The sequence below is a fragment of the Glandiceps talaboti genome, chromosome 3 (genome assembly GCF_964340395.1).
Source record: "Glandiceps talaboti chromosome 3, keGlaTala1.1, whole genome shotgun sequence".
In the NCBI taxonomy this organism is placed as follows: domain Eukaryota; kingdom Metazoa; phylum Hemichordata; class Enteropneusta; family Spengelidae; genus Glandiceps; species Glandiceps talaboti.
This window is the reverse complement of record NC_135551.1, coordinates 12,929,464-12,942,652: the sequence shown is the minus strand read 5'-3', so window position 1 is coordinate 12,942,652 and position 13,189 is coordinate 12,929,464. Positions and strand designations below refer to the sequence as shown.

Here is a 13,189-nt window from a genome sequence, read left to right as displayed (position 1 = left end):
TTAGTGACACATGTACATGAATCTATGATTGCTTAGTGATCAAATCTTATCAGCATTCCATAAATTTTACAAACGTTTGAACTTTATTCATTACAAGTACTGATCGTTGCCGTAAAGCACAGCCTCTTTTATGACACTGTCCAAGACGCACTGCAGTGGAAGAAATATCAGCTGTGGTTTGTGAGAATCTTACAGATGGTACAATCAGTGTACAAGGTGCGATCATTAACAAGTACAGACTCTGAGGTAATTCACTAATTTAAAAAGGTTGAATATTCCAGTACGGGTTTAGTGTACGTATCTCTCAACAGGCAATATCAATAAAATATAGTGTAATTGAAAGCTGACTTTGTTTTTTTTCCATCGCGGTGTCAAGTTTTTGTTTGACGGGGTTACGACAAATAGACTATGAACACTTGAAACCATCTAAGTTAGTCTGAGTGATAATAGTGAGGAACTCAAGTCAAGTATTTGATATCTCTTTGACTGAACATGCAACTATCTCTAAAGTCGATACTTTGAAGTGTGTCTAGCACTGTTTTACCACGTAATCAAAATACCCCTAGACATGAAGTAGATAGTGTAATGGCGTCTACTTCAGTTACCATTACACTTGTAGCAGAGGAAACACTTATTGCTACCTTTCATCATTCATCAGGTTTACAGCATTGGTTGGTGACAGATATACGGTAGGGGTTTCTAAGAGTTTGGGGATAGTTCTAGTCTAGCTGCTAGACCCGTGGGTAATTCTGTTAAGTTTAAAACCAACCACAGGTCATATAGAACCAAAGGCACTGTTAAGAGCTTACTCTAGTTGCTAGACCGTCAGGCAATTTTGCTACATTTTGTAACTTTAAAGCAACCACAGCTAGGTTGTATAATCCAAAGTTCAGACACTTGCTTATTCTTGCCAGAGAGGGCGCTGTTCCACAAAAATATTAAGGGCTGGCAATTTTTTTTATTTATTTATTTTTTTTATGTCAGACTTGAAAATTTGGGTCAGTCAGGTAATGAGAAACAGAAAAGACAATTGGGTCACCCTTATATGAAAGTCCATAACATACCTCCACATAATACTTGATGTCTATAAATGGACAACCTTCTAGTCCAGTAGCTGGTATTGGTGGAATAAGTAATAATTGTTTACTCCAATTCATAGTAGCATCTTCTGCTTCAGGGCAGCCATGTCTGACTTCTGTTACTGTGATTAGTTTTGTCATTGTTTTGGCATTACCTTCACCTATGGTGTACCCAGTAAACGATACCTCCTGCAGAATCCGTGGAAAGAAAAAAATGAAATCAGTAACAACTATAAAGAAAAGGTTAATATGTGGTTCTTGCCGTAACCATGGAAACAAAATAGTAAAAACATACTTATTATGCAGCTGTACACATGATAGGGTACAATAAATCAACTCAAATTGATTTTTGGGTCTGCACCCAAAAATCAGTGCCCCAATGCAGTGATTTCAACCTGTTACTGTATACTACAATAACTTATGGATACAATCACCACGTAATCATTAGTCTTGTATCGGTACAATATCTAATTATTGGTATTTTAATAATTTTCAGTGAATGGTTGGTTGTCTGATTGAGAAAAAAAATCAATCCAGTTACAGCTCATTCTGATTTAAGAAAATTGTGGACCTTCGACTAAATTATAAGACTTAGTATATACTTAGTATATTTCAGAAAGACCTCTAGACATTTAAAAGACTTTAAAAACTTTCAATGACTTTAAAGACTTTTAAAGATTTTTTTGAAAGCCTTACCTGCATGAGTGCAGATTTTGTTTTAATTTCTCTCTCAGTGACGTTCTCAATACTGAGAGTAACTCCTATACTTTCACCAGGTATGTATCCTTTCTTATCAGTGCAGGCATCTAATGAAATTGGACCGGTAGCACAACATAGACAACACACAGTCTTGTCATCGTGACCATGGACTGGATTCTAGATAAAAATGAAGGAAAATACAACTGTTACATTCAGTCTGGTAAATCCCAGCCTTCAGTTGACTGTTAAGATAGCCGCAAAACTAAGTCTATTGTTCTTCAATGTGGTAGATTACGCAAGTGGGTGATAGCGGTTCCTCTGTTGTGCGAATCTAATAACCCTGTCAACAACATAGTGTAAACATTGGAAGTCCTAAAACAGTACACTGCAAGTTTATAAAACTAGCTTTCAGAGAGCTGCCCTACTGAGACTATAATTAAACTAACATCCATTCAATAGTTTATCACTGCTGTATCAACATAGTTTGTGTCTATCTTAATAGTAAACCAAGGCTGGATTACCAGAGTGTAGTTCTAAAATCATCATATAGAAAGAAATTTATCAAACTCCAAAATACAGGATTTATACCCTAGTTGTCTTACATCATGACTAGGAGTATCTATGTCTACTCATACCCTTCTATATATAACGCTTGAAATATGAGTCAAAACATTCAGAATTTTTATATTTTTTCCAATTTTTCATTAAAATTAAACTGATCCATATGGATGAGGATTGAGTATTTATTTTGGATTTTTAATTTATAAAACAATTTTATCATGGCTTCCTACTTGAGAAATCAATGTGAAACAACATAATGCCAAGTCCTTGTTTGTAACTAAGTCAATATATGGCAAAAGATTAGTAAAAACATGTGAAATGTTTATTATTGTATGTACAAAGACAAACATTTTACACAATTTTTAGCTTTTTGCAATGTATTGAGTTACAAACACAGACTTGGACAATGTTGTTTCATATTTGACAGCTTAAACTAGGGTAGGTAGGGTTATTGCATTGGAAACACACAATTTTTTTTACTGCCTTATCAAATCATATTTTTGATAATTTCTATATGACAGAGAAATTACACGATTTAATGTAACTATCAAGAACATAAAAAGTCAAAATGAACTCAGGATATGATAATTACAGGAAAAACCAACATACATGAATATCGGGAAGATCATTCAGATCCCGAGGAATTCCTGAAACTGTAAAAGCTCTCTTTGTAGCTGGATCAAACTTCCAGGGAATATCAATGTATGCCTTGATATAGTACCGGATATATCCATAGGGAGAGCCTTCAAAGGAACATGGCAGACCTTCTGAGGGAAGTTGAACTTTGAAAGGGAAAGCATGTTCTCCGGCTGTTAATTCGGGATCTTCACCTTCACTGTTAGTTCTCTCTGGAAATATAATACAAGACTTAGTCTGTTTTAGGAGTTTGATACAGCACTCATGAATTTACCAATATTTACATTGTAAAAAGGTGTATTTTTGGTACAAGGTAATCTTCTTGGAGTAAAATCAGTCAAAATCACTACACAGAAAGCACATGTTCGTGAATATTGTAGCAGTACTATGCAATGATATATCCCCTCCACGATAATACACATGTAGCATAGATCAGTATTTGCAAGTAAACAAATAAATCTGACCAACCCCATGCACCCCCCCCCCCCCCCCAATATGACAGTTGATTAAAATGGTATGGTCCAGATCTCAATATTTTTTCTGGGAGATTTTGGAATTATACGATCACATGATTTTATACTATTGCTTTTCATTAAGTCCTCACTTGTAACCATGACATCTGTGACAATAGCAGTTAGACAAACCCAATAAATGACTCTGGTACTTTTTGGGGTGTACCGGTACTAATAAAATGTGCCACCAAAATCAGAATTGTACAAAATATGCACAATAAACTTAGCAATGCTATATGGATGTTTCATACTCTTTTTCATGGCAAAAATTAAGTTACACTAGTTGAATTTTACACAAGTATTTGAAATTTAGATGAAAATGGTGTGTCAAAATAGGCCCATCGTGTCCCTTTCAATAAATACAGCACATGTAAGAGTGTCACGTCATCGTATACCACTGTGACAGCCTCTTTTACGGCACTGCCCAAGACGCACCACTGAGAGGTTATTTCGCAGTGTCACGTAATAAGAAATAACAGCTCTGGTTTGCGAGAATGGAGTGTCAAGATATACAACAACATTTCTACACGGCATGTTCTATTCTAAGGCATAAGAGGAGACTGTACATCATTTCACAATCATTTAAATTCATTCCGAGATTCTGCTTAAAAATAACTATTAAGAAAACACATTAAGCATCAAAACCATCTCAAGAACTTTCTACCAAAGAATTTTTTGTATGAGATTTGAGTGTAGTGTAAATTTAACCACCACTACAAGTCATTCAGATTTTGCTCAAAATAGCACACCGAGTGTGAAAATATCTCAAGAAATTTCAACAAAAGTATTTTTTTTTATATGAGATTCGAGTGTAGTGTAAATGTTACCGTCATTTGAAGTCACTCAGGGTTTTTATTTGATGTAACATGTTGAGTGTTAAAATATTCCACAAAAATTTCTACGTCAATGTTTTTTCACTAGATGGGAGTGCAGTGTAAATCTTGCCATCAATGCACATCTTCCTGATTTGTTTGACGTGACACCCATCATCAAACATCGAAATATTCCATCACAAAATTTCAACAACTACTCAGTTGCTATAGACACGAGTGCAGTGTAAATTCCACCATCGCTTGAAATCTGTCTGATTCTGTTGAGTGTAACTAATGCTACACTAAACATTAAAAGTGGTAATAGATACACATACAGTGTGTGAACACTCATTGAGTCAGCTGTTTGCTAGTGTTGATTCGGTTGAGTGTTGATAGATGGATTATTTCCTACAGCAAATAAAGAGACTTTTTCACTATAATGTGATAATATTATGACATTGGGCACGGAGTAAGTGTATGTATTCACACTTGTTTAAGGTACTGTATTGACAGTGTCACTAAAAGGTGTACCAATACATACAACTGTTACTTGACCTTGACAGGAAGGTCAAAGGTCAGTGTCAGACTTGACAGCTTACTTTTACACAGTCTCAGTTACTCATGAGATTATTGCCACTGGGGACTCTGCCTACAAGTCCACCCAAAGCAAGAGTCTGGGGAAACCAAATCCCAACTCGCAGTGCATGCTGGGGAAACCAAATCCCAACTCGCAGTGCATGCTGGGGAAACCAAATCCCAAGTCGCAGTGCATGCTGGGGAAACCAAATCCCAACTCGCAGTGCATGCTGGGGATTACCAAATAACCTACTTGTAAAACAATGTGAAACAATATATACCAAGGCCTGACATGTTTGTAACTCAAAAAAATGCAAAAAGCTAGAAAGTGTCTAAAAATTGGGCTATTTGACCTTGACGGAGACTTTCAAGGTCAAATGTCAAGGTCTTAAAATAAAAAACTCATATTTGATAATATGGGTGTAGGCACTTGAATGAAGTCACTACGTACCGGTATTATACAGCCATGATGTTATGATGCATATTGTGAAATTTGATAACAAATAAGGTTGCCATATTTGATTTGGTTGTAAAACAAAGTGACAATAATACATGTATGTTACTATTGTGCCAGGCTTGGTTGAAGTCAATCAGTGCATGCCAGAGATATGAGGAGAACACAAGCACAGATGGATGGACGGAAGTACGGAACCCAATATTTAAGCACCCCCCCCCCCCCTTCCAGGCAGTGCCCATTGGCGCTAAAATATAAAATTTCATACTAAATGCTAGCTAGTAGCTATTTCTTACCTTTACCCCATAGTGTAGATTTATCTTCAAAATACAAACTTTCAGCTCTGTACTTTTTGTCTTCATCAACACCCTCATCCCACTCTACGTGAGATTTACCAACGAAATGAAGTCTCACACCTGGTGAAGTAAACAAATTAATAAACAAATCAGAACTCTAGTTGAGATTTACCAATGAAATGAACTCTCACACCTGGTAAAATAGACAACAGCTAACAAATCAGAACTCAATGTGAGATTTACCAATGAAATGAACTCTCACACCTGGTGAAATAGGCAACAGCTAACAAATCAGAACTCAATGTGAGATTTACCAATGAAATGAACTCTCACACCTGGTCAAATAGGCAACAGCTAACAAATCAGAACTCAATGTGAGATTTACCAATGAAATGAACTCACACCTGGTAAAATAGACAACAGCTAACAAATCAGAACTCAATGTCAGATTTACCAATGAAATGAACTCACACACCTGGTGAAATAGGCAACAGCTAACAAATCAGAACTCAATGTCAGATTTACCAATGAAATGAACTCACACACCTGGTAAAATAGACAACAGCTAACAAATCAGAACTCAATGACAGATTTACCAATGAAATGAACTCACACCTGGTAAAATAGACAACAGCTAACAAATCAGAACTCAATGTCAGATTTACCAATGAAATGAACTCACACACCTGGTAAAATAGGCAACAGCTAACAAATCAGAACTCTACACGACATTTCAAAAAATTTCATTTGGCTAACAACTCATTATATATGATACATTTACTTTTCATAATCTTATCTTTAGACTTACAGTATAAGAACATCATACAAGAACAGCTTTTTTGACGTAAATTTTATTGCTTTGTGACACAAAAAAAAAATCATCTTTCATAGTGACTTTAATTAATATATCAATACCTGATGAAAAAATGACTTCACTAAAACTGAACACTACCAAAAAATCTCCAACTATCAATTTCAAAATAAACAGTTATATAAGCTTCAAATGTGAGCAAACATTTCATCTCACAACACGACATTCTGACTGTCATTACATACTACGGTATTTCCTTTACAGAAATGACCCGAGTTCCGCGATGCTAATTTACTGGTACAGGTTTTCCATTATCCCAGAAAGCAAGGAAAGGCTATTAATCCTGACATTTCAGATGTAGTACGTATGAACCTTTCCTTTGTATAGACAGGCCATATCTCATTGCTATAATTACTGTTTGGAGGACACCCTGTATACAAATAGTGGTAATGTACTCTGGTACACTGTGTGTCTACATCCGTGTCTTTATAGTCAGGGAAAATCAGTCAGAGATCTGTCTTATTATGCTTAGCTACAAGTACATGTATTGTTGTGAAGATTACACCTGAAATGTGATAGGTTATGATACATCTACCCTACATTCATTTACAAGTGAAAATGTATATTCCCTATAGCAAGGCTTACCAAACTTATAGTGTATCTGGTACATATCATAAGTGTAAGATTTACAAGGGGTCCAAATAAAAGGTGTACTCAATTCCTACATTAAGTCTAATAGCTCCAAGGGTAAACATCGAATGCCAAGGGCATATTGCACTTACTATTCTTTTAATACTTAGAAGTAAAAATCATATTTTGTTTTTCTTCTTTCAATTTTGATTGCAAATTTTGGAAATTCAGATTCAAATTTTTTGAAACTATTTCAATGATAGTGTATCTGAAGGTACTAATAATTTAGTCCATGTGTCTATGTGTAATATGTGTTTTATATATTTGTGTGTGTCTCTTTCTGTGTGTTAATATGTGAGAATGAATGTTCAAGGACTCTGAGTTCATACTTAATAGCAATGAAAATTTCTCCTCACAGAGTTAAAAAATTTCTTTGAGGTGAATCAATTTTCACTGAATGTCTTTGTCAGCATTGTCATCTGATAAGACATCAGTGAAAATTTGGGATTTGCTTCCAAGAAATGTATTGACTGTGAGTAGAAATTTTAATAACTATGATGTTAATATGTATATGTATGTATTTGCATGAAGTGTGCATGTGTGTGTATGTGCATGTACGTGTGTTTGTATGTATGCACCTGTGTTTCTGTGTGTGTGTGTGTGTGTGTGTCTGTCTGTCTGTCTGTATGTATGTATGTATGTATGTATGCATGTACATGTATGTATGTATGTATGTATGTATGTATGTATGTATGCATGTATATTGTGTATGTATGTATGTATGTATGTATGTATGTACCGGTATGTATGTATGTATGTATGTATGTATGTATGCATGCATGCATGCATGTATGTATGTATGTATGTATGTATGTATGTATGTACCGGTATGTATGCATGTATGTATGTATGTATGTATGTATGTATGTATGTATGCATGTATGTATGTATGTATGTATGTATGTACCGGTATGTATGTATGTATGTATGTATGTATGTATGCATGTATGTATGTATGTATGTATGTATGTACCGGTATGTATGTATGTATGTATGTATGTATGTATTGTATTGTATGTTTTCCTCAGAAAAATATGAATACCATAGAAATAACCAGCTAATGAATGTAAATTTATGCAAATATATGTACATATATAAGAGAGACAAGATTTTACAATATAGAAATAAAATCTCAGTTCTTAAAAGATAATTTCATGTCTGAAAATATAGAGTCTGGATCATTGACCTTACAACTCACTTTCATCTTCCGAAAAACAGATAAAAAAGAAATTAAAAAATTATTATCACCATCATGGGAAGATATTAAACTTTTAATATTTCCTTGCCATACCTTTGATGTATGATATTTTATATCTGTAAAGACATAAAACCTTAATCACTTCTGAAGTATTAAAGATATCAAAATTGTGATCAAATTTTGTGGCCTTTGACGGACAACAAACTAATACTCGTAAAGTCTATTAAATGTTTATCAGCCCCAGATTATAATTTTTTCTCAATTTCGAGTCACTTTTGTTATCACTTCCAACAGATTGTAAACCGTTGATATCAGTAGCTGTTAACATTTTATGGATTGTCTATATCTACATTGTGTGATAATGGTTTTATTTAGTCATTTCTAATTTCTATGTGTTTTTAATATTATGCTTATGAGTGATTCACAGACAAGTCTTCAGAAACCAGTGGAGGCATGATAGCTGAATGGTTAGAGTGGCAAGCTTGGAATCTGTACACTGCTCGTTGTGGAGTCATGATGGGTGAATGGTTAGAGTGGCTGACTTGTAATCTGTACACTGCTAGTTGTGGAGTCATGATAGCTAATTTGGTTAGAGTGGCCGACTTGTAATCTGTACACTGCTAGTTGTGGAGTCATGATAGCTAAATGGTTAGAGTGGCCGACTTGTAATCTGTACACTGCTAGTAATGGAGTCATGATGGGTGAATGGTTAGAGTGGTCGGCTTGGAATCTACAGGTTGCAGGTTAAAGCCCCATCTGCCATTTGTTTCTGAATTGCTAGAGTCCCTGGGCGAGATTTCAACAACGACTGTGCCTCGATCAGTCAACTAAACTGTATAATTGAGGGACTGGTAAGATAGAGATTGCAATGTGAATGCTTTAATCCTATGCGCTTATAACATATAGATATAAAGTTAGTGTAGTAGTTTTCTGCAGTGTACAAAACAAATACCCCTGGTAGAAAGAGGATTGAGTGTCTGTCTTTTTGATTCTTGAGTGACTGTACAAATGGTTGATTTTTACACCACAAATATGGTGGTTCTATCACCATGCATGCTCCACCCTACACAAAAATTTAAGGGTGTATAGTTTTACTTGAACTACAAATTAAACCAATTCCTACTTTCTAAATCCCTGTTTTTTGTACCCTATCCACTACTGATAAGACTTGAAGCAGCAAGGAGTTGGTTATCACTCACTGCACAAACTTTAAAACTGTTAAATATTTACTCCAGTAGAGGATTGCTAAACCTGTACATGTCAAACACTGTGTCAACATTTTTGACAGCTATTGGGTATAAGTACTCATAATTTAGCTATCAAATTGACCTAAATTTACATAATTATATAAAATAATAATAATGATAATTATAATAACCTAATGATGTTTGGCCATCCCCTAAACGTTGGTACGACCAAATTAAGACAGGCACTGGACTAGCATTGCTAACTGCAGAGAAACTATCAGGAGATCGTGGGCAATGGCCCGGAGAAGTTGTGCAAGAATGTGGTGAAGCTCTCTAGTGGAGTGTGCAACTAACTAACTAACCAACTAACTATAACCTAATGACCTAAATTTACATGTCTATAGATCAACTGAAGTAAAACCAGAGTCAAATGTCAGCAAAATGGCGAATTTCCAGATTGACGTGTATAGTTACAACATACTGCTGTTTTGAATGCTAACTGTAACATTGTTCAGAACTTTGTTAGCTGCTGTTTGCTGAACCAACAAGAGCAGAGCAATCTGTATGTGAGAATAACAGAGACTCTTTTGTGTCATATAAGATTCTAAAAGAGGTACGGCTCACACAACATAAACCTTTTTCTCTCTCTCAGAAACATCTATTAAATACACTATGTAAGAAGTAAACAGACATGAATATCTGGGTTTGAATGTATACTCTTGTAACAAAGTAATGTTTATAATCTATCCTACTTGACTTGCTGTTCTTTTGAACTTCATACCTGGATGATTGAGAACATGCATTGACACATACCCTTGTAGTTAAGAACATTGTTTGCTGTTCTTTAATACCTGAACCAAACTGTGCCTCTATCTGCTGGTCTGCAAACACTTAGTAAGTTACAAGGTGTGAATCCGTCCTAGCTGTGCACAGAATGCATTTCGGATTCCCGTCAAGGATTTGCAAAGCGACATGCTGACTTCGACTGTCATTGCTTATACAATGCATTGTGAAATCCTTAGATTTACCGTACCTGCTGTTTCGGTATTTGTGTAACATTTACATCTTTTAGGAAGCATAAAATTGCATTTTATCTAGCAAGTATTTCTTTTGAAAATTCTTATCAACAGAATATACTTTAGTCTGTAAGGTATGCCCAGATAGGACACCCTCACACATTGGTCAACCCCTCCCACAAGAGGAGGCCAGTGAGGGCGTAATGACATGACGTATCTCACAGTCTAAATATACTTGCGTTTTTGTCATACTTCTTTTTGAAGAGTTGTTGACCTGAACAATGAATATTCAACACATCAATAAGTTTTTACCAGGTGCTGACAGATGGACAAACACTCCCTACATTTGTACCACAGACACTTGTGAACTAATATTACATTCCAGGACTGTGATATTCTAGTCTAGGATGATCGTAATACAAAATTATGATGTTATTGTATTTACGATATTCAAAAAATACCGGGACCGTTATTGGTGTCTGTGGTGAAATAAATAAATTTCAGGAGAATAGATTTAGTCCATTTTTCGCCTACCTCTCATCTCTAGATTACAAACACATAATTTATACTTACAGGGTTCATGGCTTATTCGGTGACCTCAAAGAAAATACCTGGCTTACTGAACTACATACAAAGATGGCGGCCATATTGTAACCCTGTGTACTTCCTGATAAAGAATAGTCATCAAACCAATAATACTTGGCCACATCTCAACATCTACACAGATAATGAACAATTACAATTTTGTAAAAGCGTGGTCTGTAAAGCCAACAACTTCTACAAACCTCCCTACAACACAACATACTTTGCCTACTCTACTGATGGTGGTAGTCTTACAACTTTACTGAAGCAAGATGGAGTTGTGGACTTGAGAGAAGACTACACAGGATTTGATCTTGTTCCTACCTGTTTAGTAGACAATATCAAGGAAGTGGTGTGTGATCAAATGAATTATGAACAAATATACGAGCTACAGTACAAAGCATTTCTCATTGAACGACAGAAGGAGTATAAAAGGCTTCTTTCTGCAAAACCACTACCAAAAGGATTTACAGTCGGACCACTATCTAGTGAACATGTGCAACTACTAGAAGAACAAAACACACACCCATATACACCAAAGTTTGCCAAAACTCTTGAACGCTACAAACACCTGGCAGTATTTGATGAAAACAAGAAACCTGTTGCATGGGTCATACAGAAAGAATATGGCGATTTGGGCTATGGTTACACGGATCCAGCATACCGTAAATTTGGTTTTATTACTTCCATAGGTGCGAAGTTAACATTAGAAATACCAGAGGCCGATGAACAACCTTATGGCTTTTTTAATTTAGGTAATGCTGAAATTCTAAAAAGTGTATATGGATCAGAAATGGACAAATTGCCCTTTCAGCTGACAAGGCTTTGCTTTGCGAAGAAAAAATGAACAAGCCTTCATTGCAGACATAGACCCCTTGTGTTTTTTACTGTAAAGTTATTGTGCAAATTTTAATGGTGTCGCTCGATACAAAACTTCATTATTTTTTGACTAATTTGCTATTTGATCTAAAATTTGAGCTAAAAAAAGCTTCCCCCTCCCCGGTGTTTTTTATGGCAGTTTAATACGCAAATATTAATTGTGACTCTAGATACAAAACTTTATTTTGTATTGACCAATTTAATTTGCTATTTGATCTAAAAATTTGAGCTAAAATCAGCCCCCCCCCCCCCTCCCACTGGTGTGTTTTATGGCAAGGTTATGGTGCAAATTTTAATGGTGTCTCTAGATACAAAAATTCATAATTTATTGACTAATTTGCTATTTGATCATGACCTTTACTAGGACGTCCAACAATCACAAATCTAGGTCCATAATACTTTGTTGTTTGAAGTTTTGATTCAATAAAACCTGATTTAATAAATTAAATACTTCCATAAGCTTTCAATTAGTTTGTCTTTTGTGAGATAGCAGTATGGGTATTATTTAACACAAAACTCGTTCTGAGGGATGACTATCTGGAAATTTAAAATAAAAGACTGATGTGGTAAAAAGGAAATTATATTATATCATGCTACTATGTGCCATTCTGATTGGATAATAACTGTGGTAAAATCCCATTTTACCACGGCTGGCAGTGGTAAAATGGGCCCCTAAACTAGCATATGAATAGTACATACAAGCTGAATGTGTTCGTTCTTATACCAATAAGTTAACACTTCCTCAGAGTAAAGGTATGTCAGGTATCCTGTCCAATAGTTTGGGTTACAGTAGTCCAAATAATTCCACTGATGACCTTGCGATCGAAAGAAACGATCGATCAGTGGCTTCAACATCACTGGCCATGGCTGATAAGGTACAAGTTCTCCCATGCAACGAGCCGTCTCAGCGTCCTGCTCTCGTTGAATCAAGCAACACCAATTTAAATTTTAACCATTAGGTAAGTGCGTCAGGATTATTTCAAAACTGTACACTTTCAGGTTAAGTCAATGTTCAATTTGGTAACCATTAAATTAAAGTAGACTGTGTAACGTCGCGTCTCTGATTACTGTCACGAGCTTTCTCCGCAGATTCAACTGATTCAACGCCGAGACATCTATTTTTAGAAGTGTACAAGATTGTATTGTTCTTATGTAAATATCCAAACAAAATTGTTACTTTCTTTGACCTCTTGCTAGTTTT

At 35.4% G+C, this 13,189-nt stretch overlaps 2 protein-coding genes across 2 annotated transcripts in view; both read right to left on the bottom strand.

Moving 5' to 3' along the window:
* LOC144433056 (tRNA (uracil-5-)-methyltransferase homolog B-like) overlaps window positions 1–13,189 on the bottom strand; it is a 94,397-nt gene that overhangs the window by 7,371 nt on the left and 73,837 nt on the right. The gene's annotated exons all lie outside the window — the stretch shown is intronic.
* Window positions 1–13,189, bottom strand: part of LOC144432628 (arrestin domain-containing protein 3-like) — a 69,301-nt gene that overhangs the window by 1,571 nt on the left and 54,541 nt on the right. The window contains exons 2-5 of the mRNA XM_078120891.1: window positions 5,626–5,745; window positions 2,949–3,187; window positions 1,776–1,955; window positions 1,065–1,268 (exon numbers count right to left, since the gene is read on the bottom strand). Of these exons, the coding sequence (XP_077977017.1) occupies window positions 1,065–1,268; window positions 1,776–1,955; window positions 2,949–3,187; window positions 5,626–5,745 (743 nt within the window). The remainder of the gene's footprint in view (window positions 1–1,064; window positions 1,269–1,775; window positions 1,956–2,948; window positions 3,188–5,625; window positions 5,746–13,189) is intronic.